General features: G+C 41.2%; 2 protein-coding genes across 4 annotated transcripts in view; both read right to left on the reverse strand.

Annotated features, from left to right (window-relative positions):
• Window positions 1-11288, reverse strand: part of LOC141427343 (mannosyl-oligosaccharide alpha-1,2-mannosidase IA) — a 110144-nt gene extending 98856 nt beyond the window's left edge. Inside the window, exon 1 of the mRNA XM_074086678.1 lies at window positions 10490-11288. Coding sequence (XP_073942779.1) covers window positions 10490-11095 — 606 coding nt within the window. The 5' untranslated portion in view covers window positions 11096-11288. The remainder of the gene's footprint in view (window positions 1-10489) is intronic.
• A 1487-nt stretch (window positions 11289-12775) lies between these two features.
• The window catches only part of ec (ubiquitin specific peptidase echinus), a 97454-nt gene continuing 92882 nt past the window's right edge, over window positions 12776-17347 (reverse strand). For all 3 annotated transcript variants that reach the window (XM_074086682.1, XM_074086684.1, XM_074086683.1), the window contains one exon: window positions 12776-17242. In XM_074086682.1, coding sequence (XP_073942783.1) covers window positions 13049-17242 — 4194 coding nt within the window. In that variant the 3' untranslated portion in view covers window positions 12776-13048. The remainder of the gene's footprint in view (window positions 17243-17347) is intronic.

Genomic DNA, 17347 nt, shown 5'->3' on the forward strand with positions numbered 1-17347 from the left:
ATAACGCCATGATATCCGAGAGCAAAGACAAGGTTCAGGAAAACTGGTTTACACTATCTACTCTAATTCTACTCTAAGATTATGTATATCAAATTGAGGCTTTAAACATCTTGAATTCATACCGCAGGTAGGTATCTTCAGCTTACCTATTAGTCATTTCCTTTAACTTATTTTGTACAATGTCGGATAAATAAAAAGTTTGTATGTAGGTAATATACGGGAACCGGTACACTCCTGTGAAGTAGTCCAATATTGATTCTGAAGTTCCCAATCCGCACTGTGTGAGAACTTTAGTTACAGCTATACTAAAAATAGGTAAATAGGTAATAGGTAAATAGGTAAGGTATTAGCTATAGGTAAAGCCCAAAACCTCATTTTGAGAGGACGACTTAGCCCAGTATTAGACCAGCAATGATAAGATTACATGTTTCAAAATCAAAGCTACTACGTCACAGAAAAAAAATACTAGTGTCGAAACTGACCCTGAATTTATCGCTGAGCATGAAATTTGGTATTCTATACAATGGAAACCAATATTTTTTTACAAGCTTTTGTTTAATTTGTAATGTTCTTAGTTCTTAGTTTTTAAATTTGCAACCCCATGGTATCCTACAGAGCTTAATTTTAAGGACATATCTAATCAGTCGGGTTCTTGCCAGAGCGTCAACGTACCGTCGACGTTGAAGTCATTTGGGCTGGCACGTGATGATGGCAAGAAAACTGACTGAATGATGCTCGTTCCTTGGCAAATGGGACCACCGCTTACTTGGGATGTTAGGTAGATGTGTGGACATACAGGCGCCGACCCACCTTGCTACGACGTCACTGAAGGCGGACGCGGAGGCCGCAACAGCGGAAACAGCAATACGCCGCAAATATGCAGATTTGGCGGAAAGCTACATATTTGCAGCTTTTGCTGTCGACCCACTTGAGGAAGCGAAACTCAATTTTTTTTTAATTTTTAAAAAAGAAGCTTGTCCGTTCACCAGGTGACCATAGGTCTGGCTCTTTCTTCAGTCAAAGTATTGGCATTACCCTACAACGAGAAAACGCAGCCAGCCTTTTGGGCACCTAGCCCATTAGCAGCGATCTGGGTGATATTTGTAAATATAGGTTTTTAGTAGAAGTCGGGTAAAAAATTAACAACGACTAGACAAAACATAGTAACACCCAGTAATGCAAAACAACTACCCACCCCGACATATTCATATCGGTGAAACTGTCAACGACATCACGCAACGTGACGACGTTCCACTTTCTACTACAGAAAGAACAATGCCATGCAACAAAGGGAAGTATTTGAGGACATTTGAAATCACAAGTTTCTTTCGGACTTAAGTGTTGTTCGAAAACGTGAGCACGGGGAACTGTAAGATTAAATTTTGAAATTTTTATTTGCAGATATTTCTGCTAAAGAACTTAAGAGTTAAGGTAGGTCTGCTGATATGTCGTGGAATACCTTAGTTGAACTGACTGCATAAGGAAAACATTTCAAAATTAGTTCAAATCGTTGGAAAAAAGAGCAAATTAGCAATGGAGTTTCATAATTGGCGTGAGAACGGCGACCGCTTGACGTTTATAGGTAGTTTTATGCCTACCCCTTTTAGGGATAAAGGCGTGAATGTATGTATGTATGTTTATATATAGGTACTTTGCACCTATGTAGCTACCATGCAGGCACCGTGTTTTTTGGTATGTTGTACACACAACAATTTTATTTTTAAGCGTGGAGGAATTAATAATTATAATAGTAGAAATGTAATTCAATTTGTATGGAAAAGAAAATTCGCTAAACCATCACAGCGACCGCTGCACTTTGTTTGATTGACCAGGCCAAGGTCAAGCTAAACACTATAGTTGGACGAGCAGATATTATGATCGATATCTATAGTAATTGTTTAGTCATTGAGCGACATTTTGAATACGAGTAAAACTCATTGTTTAAAAAAAATTGCTTGTAACGAACGTAAATTCGAATATTTCTAAAAATATACGCTTTCAATGGGTTCTTGTAGGTAGCGAAGGGACCCAAAACACTTCAGTCGTTAGGACATTAATGAATGTTAACGTAAGACCCGAAACTCGGGAACAAGAAAGTATTCGCATTGGAAAGTGTCGATAGTTGTCGACCCCGGTCCGGTGATAGCTCTCAGCTTTTTGTGCAAGCCTCGCTGCTTAGTTTCACAAGCTCTTATCTTTCATAAACAAGTAGTACAGAAGCAACCTAAATAGGTGGAGGTAAAGTGCAAATTTTAGCTGAAAGAGATGCGTCATAAGAGTTCGTTATGTGTGTGGAGCGAGTTAACGCGACGAAAGACTGTCGAGACCGATGAGTGCCGTTAGGTTCCGTACTGGCGCCATTATGTGCCATTCGATACAGTATAAACTGGGGCTTAGCACAGTAAGGGGCTGTTTCACCATCCATTGATTAGTCTTAACTGACGGTTAAATGTAGTGCCGTCTCTATTTGTTTTGTTCGAATCGACGGAGACGGCATCACATTTAACCGTCAGTTAAGACTAATCAATGGATGGTGAAACAGCCCCTAAAGGTCTAAATATTGAGCTGAAACCTGATCGTTGTCACTATACTCGCGAGCAAATAATTCAGAATGACTAGGTATTAAAATTATAGTCCCATCTGCGGGAATTAAACAGTAGGCTATAAATAGGTAGATTATTTAACTGTTTATTAAATAAAATTGGTTGTTTAAGAAATACGAGTATACATATCAGGTCATTGACAAAATAAATTAAATAATGAAATGCTCGTATTTTAGTTAAAAAATAATTACATTTGGTATTTCTCTTAAGTATTTTTGAAATTTTACTTTTTGAGGATTATTTAATTAATAATATATGAAAATGATATAAAACATTGACTTCGTTTTATGGATCTTCTTCAAATTGTAATTTAAGTACAGAGATTTTCCCCATAGATTCATTTTCTGTGCCCGTAATGCCTTCAAATTTTTTTATCAACGTTTCTTTTGAACGACAATTAAAACTCACATCGTTAACGTTCCTTATCAGAACAGAAGTTGCTATAACCAAACCAACCACAAATAGCTTTTTGATTAAAACGTCATAGCGTAACTAGCGACGCGTTAAATAAAGCGTGGCGAGCTCTTTCAACGTCATGCGGTAAAAAACAAAGTGAACAACATACATAACAAAAATCCATTTTGTGTCGCCCGCTTCTATTAGGCAAACGAGGCTCGCGTCTTGCGCCCGTATTTCTAGTGAACAAAGCATGAAAATGGAGTCAGTCTTGTTTGCAGACAGGCTTTGTCACCGATCAAATATTTACACATTAAGCTATCGTGGCCCGAAATAATACGTGACTGATTGCATGTTTGTTTTTCCGGGAGGTTGAGAAGGGTAGCGCGGGCCGACTGTCAGACAAATACTAAATCCTGTGATATGACCACTTTGGTTAGGAACCAGACTCCTCAGGTTCTTCTTTTTGTTTGTTAATGTACTATTGTTTAAAACTGTTCATTACATTTCCAAGATTACAACCATAACAAACGTGTCCCTACGTAAATACTGACAACGCATAAAAATTTACTAAAATCGGTTAACCGATCGTTTGTATGAAAAGGCTAAAGGTTTCGCTTTTACTTTATAATCCGCTCTAGTGTCCACAAAACAAGGTATTTAACTATTTATTCATAGCTACTTCTTTTCTTTGCCCTTGTAAGCCTTGTTGGCATAACACATACATAACATAAAATATTTGAGTAAGGCCAGACAGGAAAAACAATGCCACAGTATAACAAGTTTTCCCTACAGTAGGCCGACGACTTTGAAGTTGAGCGATACCGCAGCCTGTATAGGTATTTACGCAAGTAAGGAAGGGTTGTCACCAATTTAAAATTTGGAAGGTAGATCTAGAGCTTTTACGAATCGGTACATATTGGTACTGCACTGCAAAATCATATAAAACAAAATTAATTAGGGGTGGCATGCTTACTAGAGGTAAGAAGTATCAATTTATACTATTTTAGAAATAAAAACTTTTTCTACAAAATATAAGTATACTTTCATAGATTGTAACCAACAAGTACTTTAGATTTCTAGACTTAACGGACTTAAAGTTCCTGTTGTTGAATTTAATTATATAAAAAATAAATAAATATTATTCTATAAATATATTAAATCTTAGTTCCTTGTTTATTTATGCGAGATGAAGATTTGCACGCACTCACAGTACATGTCGTATGCACTATAATAAATTTTATTATAAATTTAAATGTTAAAAAACGCGATAGCCCTAGAAGACTTGTCCCAAGCTACTAAGAACGGCGAAGTATGCAGCTGGGGCTCCTCCCACCCGCGTCTCACGCCCCGCACGATTGCTCTGTCTAGACGTCTCCGTCGGATTACTGTAGGGAAACTTGTTGTGGTGTCTAATTTATTTTGGTATTTGTGCTATATGTATTTTATTATGTGGACTATTGTGGACAGTGTGAGGTGTGAGACAGGACCGCATTAAAGGTCTGTCTTTCTGTCAGGTCTGTCTGATCTTCCAGTCGTGGGATGAAATGGGCTAGCTAGAGTAAGTGCTATTAATAAACATACCTGAGCTGTTCTAAGCGTGGTTAAGAAAAGCAAACATAAATTCTAGTTTTTTTTTATATAGCCCTATTTTTCGGCGGCAGTCAAGGTAAAACGATGATATTGAAAAAGGTATCAAAAGTAAACTCGTAATAAACCCTGTAGAACGAGAATCATTATTTAGTATTTATTATCTTATCATAATTTACTTTTGCTTTTTATTTACGTTTCAATTTATGGACAGGTTAATCATTTCTGTTAAATTCTTTCACTATAATAAAGAATTACGTAGTTACGTACCAAAACAGGAAAAATTGACGTCAAAAGATCTGTTCTAAATGTTTCACTCATTAAACCCCATTTATAAGCAATCAAATAAATCGAGCGAAAACATACCTAATGAACCTATAACACACAAGTCTGAAAGACCGAAAATAGTATGTGAACAGTTTTTTCTCCTTATTACATTGGAACAAGCTGAAAAACTGAAATAATTAATAATTTATTATAAGAACATTTTTTTCTTGTACAAGAGTTCATTGACGCTACATAGCGAATACCACACCCCTAGCGGCTTTTAGTGTTTACGTATCGAAAAGAAAGAAAAACACCGTCGGAAAAACGACGAGAATACGAAAAGCAACGGCACAAAGAGTTGAACGAACTTTCCGCTTAAAACATAAGATCGATGTTGCCAATTCCTAATCGGCGTAATGCTCTCTTTTGAAGTATAGCGCATGTATACTGTTACGACACGCACGTCTACCTATTTTAAAGCTACACAGCGGCAATGAGGCACTACAAATGCAGCTTGACATTAATCGGTGCGACAAAAAGATGGTACCTACATTCGGATTAGGAACCTGTAAGATCTGCACTCAAAGGTGGCAGATTTTTGTTGCATTTCTGACTGTTGTTTATTTTGTAAACGACTGGAGCTCATATGGCATGGTGAAGAAACGGGTTGCTTTAACCGTTTTTGCTATTCTACGTGGTGTTGTGATATTATTTAGGCGTTCAATTTAGCCCACTCCGTTCTATACCCTAATGGGAGATTAGATCATCCGTCGCTAACTGTATTCTGTGTTGCCTTCGCGCGTTAAGAAGTGGGTCCGAGTCAATTCGCGTGATTTGTATGTGTGTTACGCGTAATGCGATGTCGCCTGGCGCCTGAGGTCATTGGCCAAGGCGAAATTAGTGTCAAACCGCGAGGAAAGCGGGCTGAGGAGCCTTGACTTTGTACCTATGGCAAGGTAGACGCACAATGTAAATCACAGGTCATTGGCTGGGGAACCACAAAATCACATGAAGATTAACATCAAGGAAATAAATAAGATTACAACCTTTTCTGCGGATTACATTTTGTTGACCACGCTTGCGTTGTCACCCAAACCAAACATCATTCCAACCATAACTGAGTAATACGATTTGCAACGCAAGAAATGATTACTGACTGACACAGGTTTACCGGGGCAGGTACACAAGAGCAAGACAGTTGAAACTACATAAAGCTTGTGTGCATTTATAAAGAAAAGGATACTGTATTAACCCGTGATTTCAAGTATTTAAATAGCGGTGTTCACTCTTCTACAGGATCTTTTCTACCAATAGCCGGGAATATTCGTGTTCGTAAGTAGGTAGGTGGTGGTCTGTACACACCTCCTAGATGGTCACTTATGTGGTAGCTGTAGCTCGCACTGGCCGTTAAGATCGACCGGCCACTTAGTTACATAAGTAATACAATTTTAATGACCTCGTATGCGAATTTTTGTCTCTAGGTACTATACCTACTAAAGTACATGCGGCATAGTATTATCTACCACTACGTTGCCAAATGCTTTTCCTGGAAGTTTGCTGACAACAAAGTTGTATTTATTTCTACTAAAGTCATTACATTCCTGGCGGAGTGGTCGTGGTCATCGATATCGTTTGTCTTGTAGATTGGTTGGACAAAAGTCATACGCGTGGTCATTCTTCGGATTCTGATTAAGTATTGCGAATTTGCAATTTTATGCTGTGCACCCAACGTTTAACTTTGTGTGACAGACACAGTGAGGACTGGTTTTATATTTGTAATAATTTTGGAAAAAGAAGTTTGCCAAGACGTAACTTTTGTTAAACAGAATATTTATTTAAGTTTCACTGTAACTTAGGTAGTAACTAGTAAGTACAGACATACATCGGTATATCGGAACACGCTCTAAAGCCCTTGACAAAAGCGATATGTTACGTAACGTTATACCTACCTATCTGAGCACCTCGTCCTTTACCTTATTTTAGAAGCTATCTATTTCTATTACATTATATATAAGTATAAGTACACATAGGGAACTAGCTGATTCCTCCCACTATAAGGGACGAATTGTGGGGGTATTAGGCACTTGTCTCACCGCCAGCGAGGAAACGAGGTATAAACTTAACCAGTTATTATGTCGATGCCAGTTATTCATTTGATTAGATTATAGAACAAATTGTATATCAACGTAAGCGCTGTTTTATTGTGAACACGTTGATATAGGGTTGTCTGCATTTAATTAAAAATCATTAAAAATAAAATAAAAAAAACTGCCTGTCCAGGATTTTTTAGCAAAATCATTTCTAATACGTTTTCTAAAATACTAAATTTATTATAAAAATACATTTCATTCTATTATCAGACCGGTGAAGATCTTTTCAAGTTCGGATCTTCTACTATTTTCTCGCTCAAGAAACGAACAAAAGATATAAGATCCTGTGTGAGTAAAAGAGACACATATATTAATAGTTGATCGCTGGCTGTTCACACTGTCGGCGAGAACTCGCTCTTACATCTTTTGTCGCAGCGACAAGAGCTATAAAACTCGCTGAGCTATAGTATACTATACTCGCTCAGCGATGTCAGCTTGGCGGCCGCCCCGCACGAGCGAGTCAAGTGGAGCGAGTAATCGCCCGTCGCACGCGAACACTCGCTTACAGCCGAGCGACAAAACTACACTCGCTTCTCGCTGCTCGCCCACTCGTTTCTGGTTACTCGCTCTACTCGCTTCTCGCTCATCGTCGGCGGTGGGACAAGTGCCTTAGTGTGCATTAGAGGGCCGTGTAACCCATTTTCCGCGTATAACGCACCAGCATTGGTACGACTATAAAGTCGAGTTTTATGAGTGTACCTAAACTGTTTGGTTAGGCGCTGCGTGACGAGACTAAGGGAGGGTCGAGGTCGAAGGGACTAAGGGCAGAGCCTCACTGGAGAGAATGTAAAAATATCATGTTAATTTTTAACTACTGTGGTGTGGTGAAGCTAAAGTAAGCTCGGGACTACATTTGATGACATGGAGGATGGGGGGTCTGATTAGCTATTACGTCAGCAATATTTACAAATCTATCTTTAAAATAAACTTGATTTAATAAAAATCGTAGGTATATTAATTGCTTACGTAAGTTAGAGGAGAGGAGGGGAGGCGTTGTATAAGCTCTTAGCTTACTTTTGATTATGTGCTAAAAGAAAGAAGGGGTCAAATATTACTATCACACCTTTATACAACATATATATTTATCTAATTCCTTTAAACAAGCAACTACTTATACGTGTTCATATTTTTATTTATTTATGTCGGGGACCTCGGAAACGGCGATTTCGATGAATGTGCTGTGGGGATTTTTGCGGGAAATCGATCTTGTTTTGATCTTATCTTGAGAAAATGCATTTCTCAAATTTTAGAAAAAAAAATAAGTCCGACCAAAGGTCAGCCGCCTGCGCGCTGTTAATTTGACAAATCCCAGAAATGTGTATGTATAATATAATATAGCTGGCCATAAACAAAGTTTGATTCAAATTGTTTCAAAGTCATAAGCTAGATTTTAAAATGCCACAACTACACAAACATCTTCCACCACAATGAGGGCTATCGCGTATGAATTCGCCGCTAGAGGCACTAGTGTATTGAGAGATCTCCGAAATGTCAAATTTCACTATTTTTGGTTGAGCTACGAGAGTTTATTTATAATTAGAATATTGAATATTTTGCAATTCCCTGAAATTAATTATGGCAAATATACGTTACGGGGCAATGAATGTCTGTGTTTTGAGACAGTTTCGTTTTTCGGAAACCTTTGGCCTCCCTTTTTTCCCAACAAAACGGGACTACGCAACACTGCGGCATGCTCGATATTTTTATGGTATGGTTTTAAGGTATTAAATATGATTTAAACTAGCTTTTTCCCGCGGCTTCGCCCGCGAGGAATTCGGTTATCGCGCGCTGTTCCTTTGGGCACTGCATTTTTCCGGGATAAAAAGTAGCCTATGTCACTCTCTAGCCCATAAACTATCTCCATGGCAAAAATCACGTCAATCCGTCGCTCCGTTTCGACGTGAAAGACGGACAAACATACAAACACAAACACACACACACACACACACACACACACACACTTTCGCATTTATAATATTATTATGGATTATGGATGTAAATTTCGTTTTCACGTCCGTAATAACAAACTAATCACTATACTTCAGGCAGGACCTTTGTCTACAGTGGCGCCAAATGGTGAGCACGAAAACGGTAGCCCTCACTGGTTAGGTATGTTAGGTATACCCTATTACATGTGGACTGGTTAGACAGCTGGACAGGGTGAAAGCATAACAGTTCAGTTTTTACCATTTTTTGGTTATAGAGCGCTAAAAAGGGCGAAGACTTGCCCCCTTTGAAAATTAATCATAGGGTGGTGACACAGCCTCTAAATGTGTTCTTTGTGTTGCTAACAGCCTAAAACAAAGAAAAGGAGGAGAAAGGCTGAGATTATATTATTTCAACCATATTAAGGAGTTGGCTTATATGGGACCCAAAAGATGACGGTGGGACATCCTGGATGCATATGAAATTGAGTGCCAATAGCAAGCTTTTAACATAGATGAGTGGCGGAAAGAATGGCATCCTCGCCTTCGCCCAGCAATGGGTGGGACACTGTCTAAAGGAAAAAAATATAAGAATATTATCATTACACTGGGTCATATCAGGAAATCAAAAGGCTAGGAAAAGTAAGGAAGGGAACAATTAATCCACCAGCAGTAATTGCAGCAACTCTATAACTATTTAACAGTACTTTTTTTAATACACCAGGCTATTAGTATAAATTTAGCAAAGTTCATTATTTTTTTAAATTTTGATTTGATTAGAATACCTACTTTTAATATTAAAACAATCAGAAAACATTAATGCTCTCAGTGGCCTCCGTCCCGGGTGCCAAGCACCAAGGGATGACAAGGGCAACTCTTTGAGGGGCTTCTAAACGGGCCATATTATACTGCAATTTGTGGCCGGCAACTATGGCCGTCCTTCTCTGACACCATACACAAAAGCAAGATGCAAGTAATGGCCCGCCATAAATTGCAGTGAAAATTTAGCCCTTTTAAAGACATATTTTAGTAAAATAAAGTCTTGTAAGCATGTTTAGTATTTGAGTAGCGGTGCCAATCTACCCTTCACCACCTCTGTGCTCAATCCCTAATTTTTTCATGCTAAATGGAATAAAAGTATATTTTTAATGACACAAAAGTTCAATTATGGACTTACTATTTCATACAAAACCTCTGCCACAGTTTATTAGAACTTAAGTATAACCATAAAAGTTAAACACAAAAATAATTAAATCAGTAAGGTATAAATAATGTGTCAATTAACATTAATCCCTAGACATTAAATCCAACCAAAACAATCATATTATTATGTTCAAACCTAACATACCTACTTAAAAGTGGAAATTAAAAAATGACAAAATAAAAAACTGTACGACTCAAAAGCGCTCAGTAGGCTAGATCCAGTCCAGCCTAAAACAGTTTTTTTAAGCAGCATTAGATAATACGACTTCTAATTATACAATTACAAAACACACAGTATGAGCACAAATACAAATTATATGTTAAATTTCTATCTAATAATGGCAATGGTACCTACCTCTTTCACAACTCCAAGTTTTTGCTTCACATCTGGATCAGCATTGGGCCCTAGAGCCACTACAGTGTACTGATCCGAGCCCTTTGCCTTTGGTCCAGATGGAGACACATTTTTACTAGCAGCATTGTTGCCAGCCACAGGCTCTTCTATAGCATCTACAGGAGGTTTACTGGGTCCTTTTGAGGAGGAAATTGACGGCACAACGTCGAACTGAGGTCTTTCCAGCACTTTCATGCCCATATCTTCTTCTATCTTCGCTCGCAAGCGGTTTCTGTCCTCTACGATGTGAGGGTCGTCACCCTCGCCGTGCCTCGCGATCCCAACCACGGGGAAGTCTCCCAGCTCATTCTGCGCCAGCGGAGGCGGCATGAGCAGCTCAGGCCCTGCTTTCTGAATACGTTTGTACACATTATACACACTATCGTTCACACTCGTGGAACTTTTGAACTCTGGCAAATAAAACAGTGCTCCTAGCCACACGATTCCGAATGTCAAAAGTACAGAAACAATCAAATACTTCTCCCGCAGGCGGAATGACCGCCGCGATATGGACGGCACGGGAACTCCATTCACAAAGCGTTGGTATGATGGTAAAATGCCCGTCATATTTACGTAAACAAATGTCCTAGATTCTACGGTAAATAATTCGCAGATGACAGGTCATACAGGCGACCCGTCACTAGTGGTCGCCATTAAACATCTGCCAAATAAGCTGCCAACAGAGTTGAAGGAACACGTAAAGGTTTTCCAACTATACAATCGTGTGCACTGTGTGTTCAGTCAGTTGCGTAGGAATCCGTATTGAGAGAAAAGGTACACAACAGGTCACAGTGTCAACCGTATTTTTGTAGAAAATATCACACAGATAAAGTATTTTTAGCAGATGTTACCACAGGAAGTTTAATAGTATTCTACTATATTGCTATCAAATTACTTGAAAAAAAAAAACAAATTAATAGTTATATATAACATATTTTTAACAAATTTAATAGTTATAATGTCATAATGTGTGTAATTCAAATTTCTGCAGAACCAAAAAATATCATTATTACGTGGCAACATTTCTTGCTTACAGTGACATCTCGACTTTTGTTAATGAACTACACGGCTTTTGTTGTGTTGGCTGATCGTAGCACAAATTAAAACGGCAATCCCTATCATAGATGGCGCTTAGTGACAATCACAGAAGTTTTCGTGTGTAAACCATAGATGGTGCTGGTGCATCACAAAATACAAAGAATAATAACATTCATTGCATGCATAAAATATGCATCCCACTATTCCCACTTCATTCATGCGTATGTTTTTGTGTTTATTTACTCTGCTACTTTAAAATGGCTGGATTCAATGAAATTTGGTAATAGTTACCTGCATCTGGGAAATAAAACTACCTACTTACTCTTTATTCCAACGTAGGTAGGTATGTATACCCTCGAGATTGGAAATGTGCAATGTTCATGTGAAATCCCGAAAACTCAACCGCCAAGTTTAAAATCATGAAGTTCTCGTGGAATTTTAATGAATTAGTACATTAATTGTGTCTTAAGGGCGGTAAATAAGGAATTATTTGTGGTAGGACCTTGTGCAAGGTCCGCCCGGATTGCTACCACCATCTTGCTCACTAATCCTGCCGTGAAACAACAGTGCTTGCACTGTTGTTTTTCGGCGTGGAGAGTAAGACAGCCGATGAATTTACTGGCCTCTAGGTTGGCAACGCATCTGCAATCCCCCTGGTGTTGCAGGTGTCTATGGGCGGTGGTGATCTCTTATCATCAGGAGACCCACTTGCTCGTTTGCAATCCAGTTGAATAAAAAAAAAATACGAACGAGAGTCTATTAGAAGCCCGAAGTCGAAGAGGGCTTTAATGAGTCGATGTTCCTAATTCTAGTACCGCCCGTGCGACATACAATGTTTTTCATCACATTTGCGAGTAGAATTGTATATTTGTAAAAGAAAAACTAATATTTTTTTCAACATTTGCCGATACCGCTGACTGCGCTCTTTCTTGGCAGTGCCAGCTCCCCGCCGCCCTCCCCCTCCGCAGCATGTGCCTGACGTGCGCGCGCTCCCACAGCAGCGCGCGCAGCAGTATTAGTACGGTGAATGACAAGCACATTAAGGTCGAGGCGAGGGTTTTATTTGGGGGGTTGCAAGCCAGGTAGCCTGCATGTTACTACACTGTCTACGAGCAAGTGTGGTCAAAAAGTTATTTTACTTATACAGGTATATAGGTAGTTACCTATAAGTAGGTAAACAAAGAAAACTGCAGTTTTAAGCTATGAAATTGTTTATTTTCATGAATTTTTAATTTCTCGTAACAAAAATACACTTTTGTATTTAAAATATTTATATTAACATACTAATCAAAATGAAGTAGCTCAGTTTAATCTAGTTATAATTACGGATTTCATATTCTCGAGTGAGATCAGTCATAATCTTATTTTATAAAATTCTAGCATTCGTTGATATTTAGTTTACATTTTATTTATGAGTTATATTTATTAAAATTCGTTTTAATTTCATGTAAGTTTATATGTACAGAATAATTTTTGATACTACTATCGGGGTTTAAATCTCGACATGTAAAAGTCGCAGTCAGGGCAGTACATTGACGGGGGGTTGACATGTTTCTTACGGCACAAATTGCATACCGACTTCTGTCCTACAAGGGGGTTAGTTTGATTCTCTCCATACGCATTTCCATTCATTTGCGAAGGGACAGGTGACTCGGTGCCGCCCTTTGTTCCCGGCTCAAAGGATACAGACTTTTTCTGCAGATGTTTTGGCGGCGGCAAGTGCTGATAAGGATTGTAATTTTGAGTATACTGGAACTGCCCCATGTCGGTAGCTGGCGCGTTGTCCACGTTATACATAGGTCTTTGCTGCTGCGTATTAGCGTAATGGCGGACTTCTGAACGATTCTGATTCGTGTTATCAGGGTAGTGGTTAGTTTTTTGATAATTATAGCTGTCGGCAGTGTCGCCGTGCGGCGGTGGAACGCGTTGATATGGTGACTGCGCGCTGTAGTGGTTTGTATTTGTACTATTTTGCGGATATCGACTAGAATACTCGGAGCTAGCGTAGCTTGTCGGTGGGTTGTGGTAGCTCTGGTAAGCAGGCGAATTGGTGGGCACACTTTGGTACGGCGAGGGATTGCTTTGAGCGGGAAACTGGCGATTCGTGTTGTAGCCAGGCGTGGGGGTGGTGGAATGTGGGAGTCTATGGTAATAAGCGTTATTCGGTGGTTGGTTCTGGTGGGTCGGTGGGTGCGGGTACGTGTTGGGAACGTTCCGTGATAAGTGCGGGTTGTGCTTGGTCGCGTAAGCGGGGTTGTGGGCGGTCGGCGTCAGTCTGTTCGCTGGATTTTGGCTAAAGTTCGGTGGGCTCGAGTTGTTATGGTTTGCGTAGACTGCCGGCGGTTGACTGTATGGTATCGGACTTGTAGTGTTCTGCGTTGAGTTGTTTTGCAGTGATTGGTAGATTTGGTTAGCCGAGTTTTGAGATTGAGTTTGCTGTACTGGTGAGCTGGTTCGATATACCGGTGTGCTCTTCTGAGTATTGTACTGTTGCTGCTGCCTGGTTTGCGCCACTTGGTATGGTGGATAACCGTTTTGTGCTCTAACGTAGTCCGCGTGCGCATTATCATTGGGAACAAAAGAGTTTTGTGATAGAGACGATATTGTGGACCGGGACGACTGGCTGTCAAATGACTCTGTCCGCTGCAGTGACGGTTTCTCCGTCTGTAATGGCATCGTTGTTAGCTCAGGCTTATTCATGGCAGATTTTAACACCCGTTCTAGAATAGGATTAGGAATATAGCTATCGTCTTCTTGATCTTCAGCAGTGGCGACTAAAATGACCTGATCGCAAAATGATACGGATTTCTTCTTGGGTTTCGAACGGTCACTGTACATGCCGTTGCTTGAATTTTGCTCGCTGTAGTCATTGTCCATTTGTTTAGGGTCTATGGAAGAAGCTGACGCTCGTCGGTTGTATAAACCAGCATTTGACAGATTAGAGCAGTTAATAACATCTCTGTTGGCACTCATTCCTACAAATCCTATGTGAGATCTTTCTCCATCAGGAGAACTTTGTGCGTTATTCTCAAATCTAGATGCAATATTTCTTACATTATTGTTATTTGATGAAACTACTTCATTAGGGCTAGATAGCTGGCCCTCAATGGAACCAGACCTTTTTAATTTGAGCGCTGCTTGTTTAGCCTGTAATTCTTTGAGCCAAATATCAGCACTGCTGTTATTATTCGTTTCGACTTGGTTCATTTTAGATAAGCATTCTTCATTTCTCAGGATCTGATTTCTTTTCTCCTGTAATTGAGCTAATAGAGATCCTTTAGGCACATCTCTGTCACTGTCAGTTTGTGTGATGCTCCCATTCGACTGTTGAATGCTGTTCAGCTCATCCTGGAGGGGCGTTAAGTCAATTGGAGGCGGAGGTGGTGGAAACTCTTCACTGGGTTGTCTTGAGTGGTTGACAGAGTTCATGGGGCTGGGATAGGGCGGCAGCTCAAACATTTGAGGTGACCTCCGCATGGGAAGCGCGCAGTCCACCACATCGACTCCATTATCGAACGCATGACTAAGGTTTTGCATGTTAGGCCGTGACGGCTGCACAGGTGCCATAGCATCTCTCTTGATCGGGCTTTGCTCTTGATGAATCATAGCTTTTGTCACAACTGTGTGGAAGTTTTGTGAAGGAGAATCCTCAAGTCTGTTATAATGAGGATTCCCGTCGTACGAAGGTAGGAAAGGCAATGACTGAGGCTCGTCTCCGTATTGCTCTGAGAAGCCACCATCTTCTTCATTATCGTGAGGATAAGGATATTCTCCACGGCCCGCCATCGGTACTGGTTGTGGTGGCCTAGGCGGCATGATGTGCTCAATCACTTCGGACTCGAACTTAGGCCCGCTAAGCTGTGAAGTGGTTCGCAGCGGGGGCGGCGGTGGCACTTTGGCCGCGGTCAACATCTTGCCGGCACTGCCGTGGAAACTCTTTCGCATCAACTTACTCCTCTCAAGGTTGGGATTGGTGCCACTAGCTGCTGAGTATTCTAAATGCCCTTCAGACAAATAACCACTCAAGTTCGATTTATCGTCTGTCTTTTTCCTGCCAACGTCTCCATCATCGATGGAAGACACGCGCTTTTCTTTGCTCGCAGCTTCACTGTTACCATCAGCGCCCTCGGTGAGATCAGGCATGGACCGGTTTTTCCGTCTTATCAATCCACCCATTAACAGTTTTCGTCTAATTTTATGTTGCTTTTTGTTTGCCTTCTTGTCTTCAACGGGTTCTTCTTTTTTCTCCGTTGCAACTGTGATTTCTTTTTTCGCTCGACCACGATCTTCACTTCTAGATCTCTTTTCCCGACCCTTTTCCTCATCTCGTGACTTGTGTCTGGGCGGCCGCTCACGCGGAGGATTATCCAGGTCATCGTCTATACATTTAGGAGATTTCTTAGACGAACCTTTCTTCTTGGGTAAAGTAGCATAGATTTCTATAGGCGTTAATGTACTCTCAAGCCCTCCCTTGGTATTTCGAATTGGAGCAGCTTGTGGGACTTCTGTGACTCTGGTCATCCCGGCCATCCGTCGCTGCAGGCTTCGAGCACGCATGACGCAAGTGTTGTGCTTCATGCGAGCGAACGTCATCGTATGAGGGTTATTGTACGGAGCATCCATCGCGGCTCGCGCCTTAGACGCAGCAGCATCGCATAGTACGAGCGCAGTTTCGTAATCGGCTGCGTCTTCGGCATGACGAGACTTTTCTAGTAATCTGTCAGCCTCCAAGCACAAAGCCTCACAGTCGCCTCGAGTAGTCAACTCGGGAATTTGTGCCAGCTGTAAGTTATGGCGAAGTCCTTGCTGTAAAGGAAGACTATCCGTCGATGATAATGAGTAAGAGTCGTAGCCTGCATCACACGAGCCTCCACTAGATAATTCTCCTTTGCGTGTGGGGCTACTGGGTATACTGCCGGGCCCGCGGCCCCGGGAGTACATGTATGGACTTTCTGCAGTGGACGACGAAGCAGACGACGCACTGTTGCGGTCGCCACTCCAGTTTCCAGAGTCTCGTCTCGCTCGAGGTCGCTCCTGGGTATCGGAGGCTGACCCCGTGCTGAGACTGCGGGCTAACTGAGCTCTTCTACTAGCTTGCACTTCAAGCATGTTCTCTACGGCTTTTCGGCTGACGTAATCCGACTCGTTATCAGGTCCCGGTGTGACCGCTCGCCGCGCAAAGCCAGCACTGTTTCGTTCAGGGGCTGGTGTGACGGCGCGTCGCGGCTCCGGCGCAGGGAATGGCACTACATCTTTAGGGGCATGGCGGGTATCGCACGGCGTTCCATCTACCGCCGCGTATAGTAGAAGTAGCGGTTGGAATCGTCCTCTGCGGCACTTATCGACGACGTGCGACCACTCGGGTCCTATTTCTTTGACATCAGCGTCGTCAAAATAGATCCATAGACGGAGTTTGCTATGGAAGAAGAAGGTCGAATAGTGTTTGCCGTAGTAGGTGACAAGGCCGACGAGACGGTGCGTGGCACGCGCGGCCCAGGCGCGGTCGACGCAGGCGTGGAAGGCGTCGGTGGGGCGCAGCTCGGTGCCGAGCGCGGCGTACACGGCTGCCACGTGCTCGGCTGAGGGACGCTCCGAATCCCACACCATGCCGATCGACACCACCTCGGGACGGTTCATCAAAGTTCGACATATTTGTATTTTCGCACCACAGGCATTCTAAAAAAAAAAACAGAAAACAGTTTCATTAGTCACCTAGAAGTAATTTGGGCCGCAATAAACTAGTAACTTTATTAAAAAGATCCTAATTATACAATTTTAATG

The sequence above is a fragment of the Choristoneura fumiferana genome, chromosome 4 (genome assembly GCF_025370935.1).
Source record: "Choristoneura fumiferana chromosome 4, NRCan_CFum_1, whole genome shotgun sequence".
Lineage (NCBI taxonomy): Eukaryota > Metazoa > Arthropoda > Insecta > Lepidoptera > Tortricidae > Choristoneura > Choristoneura fumiferana.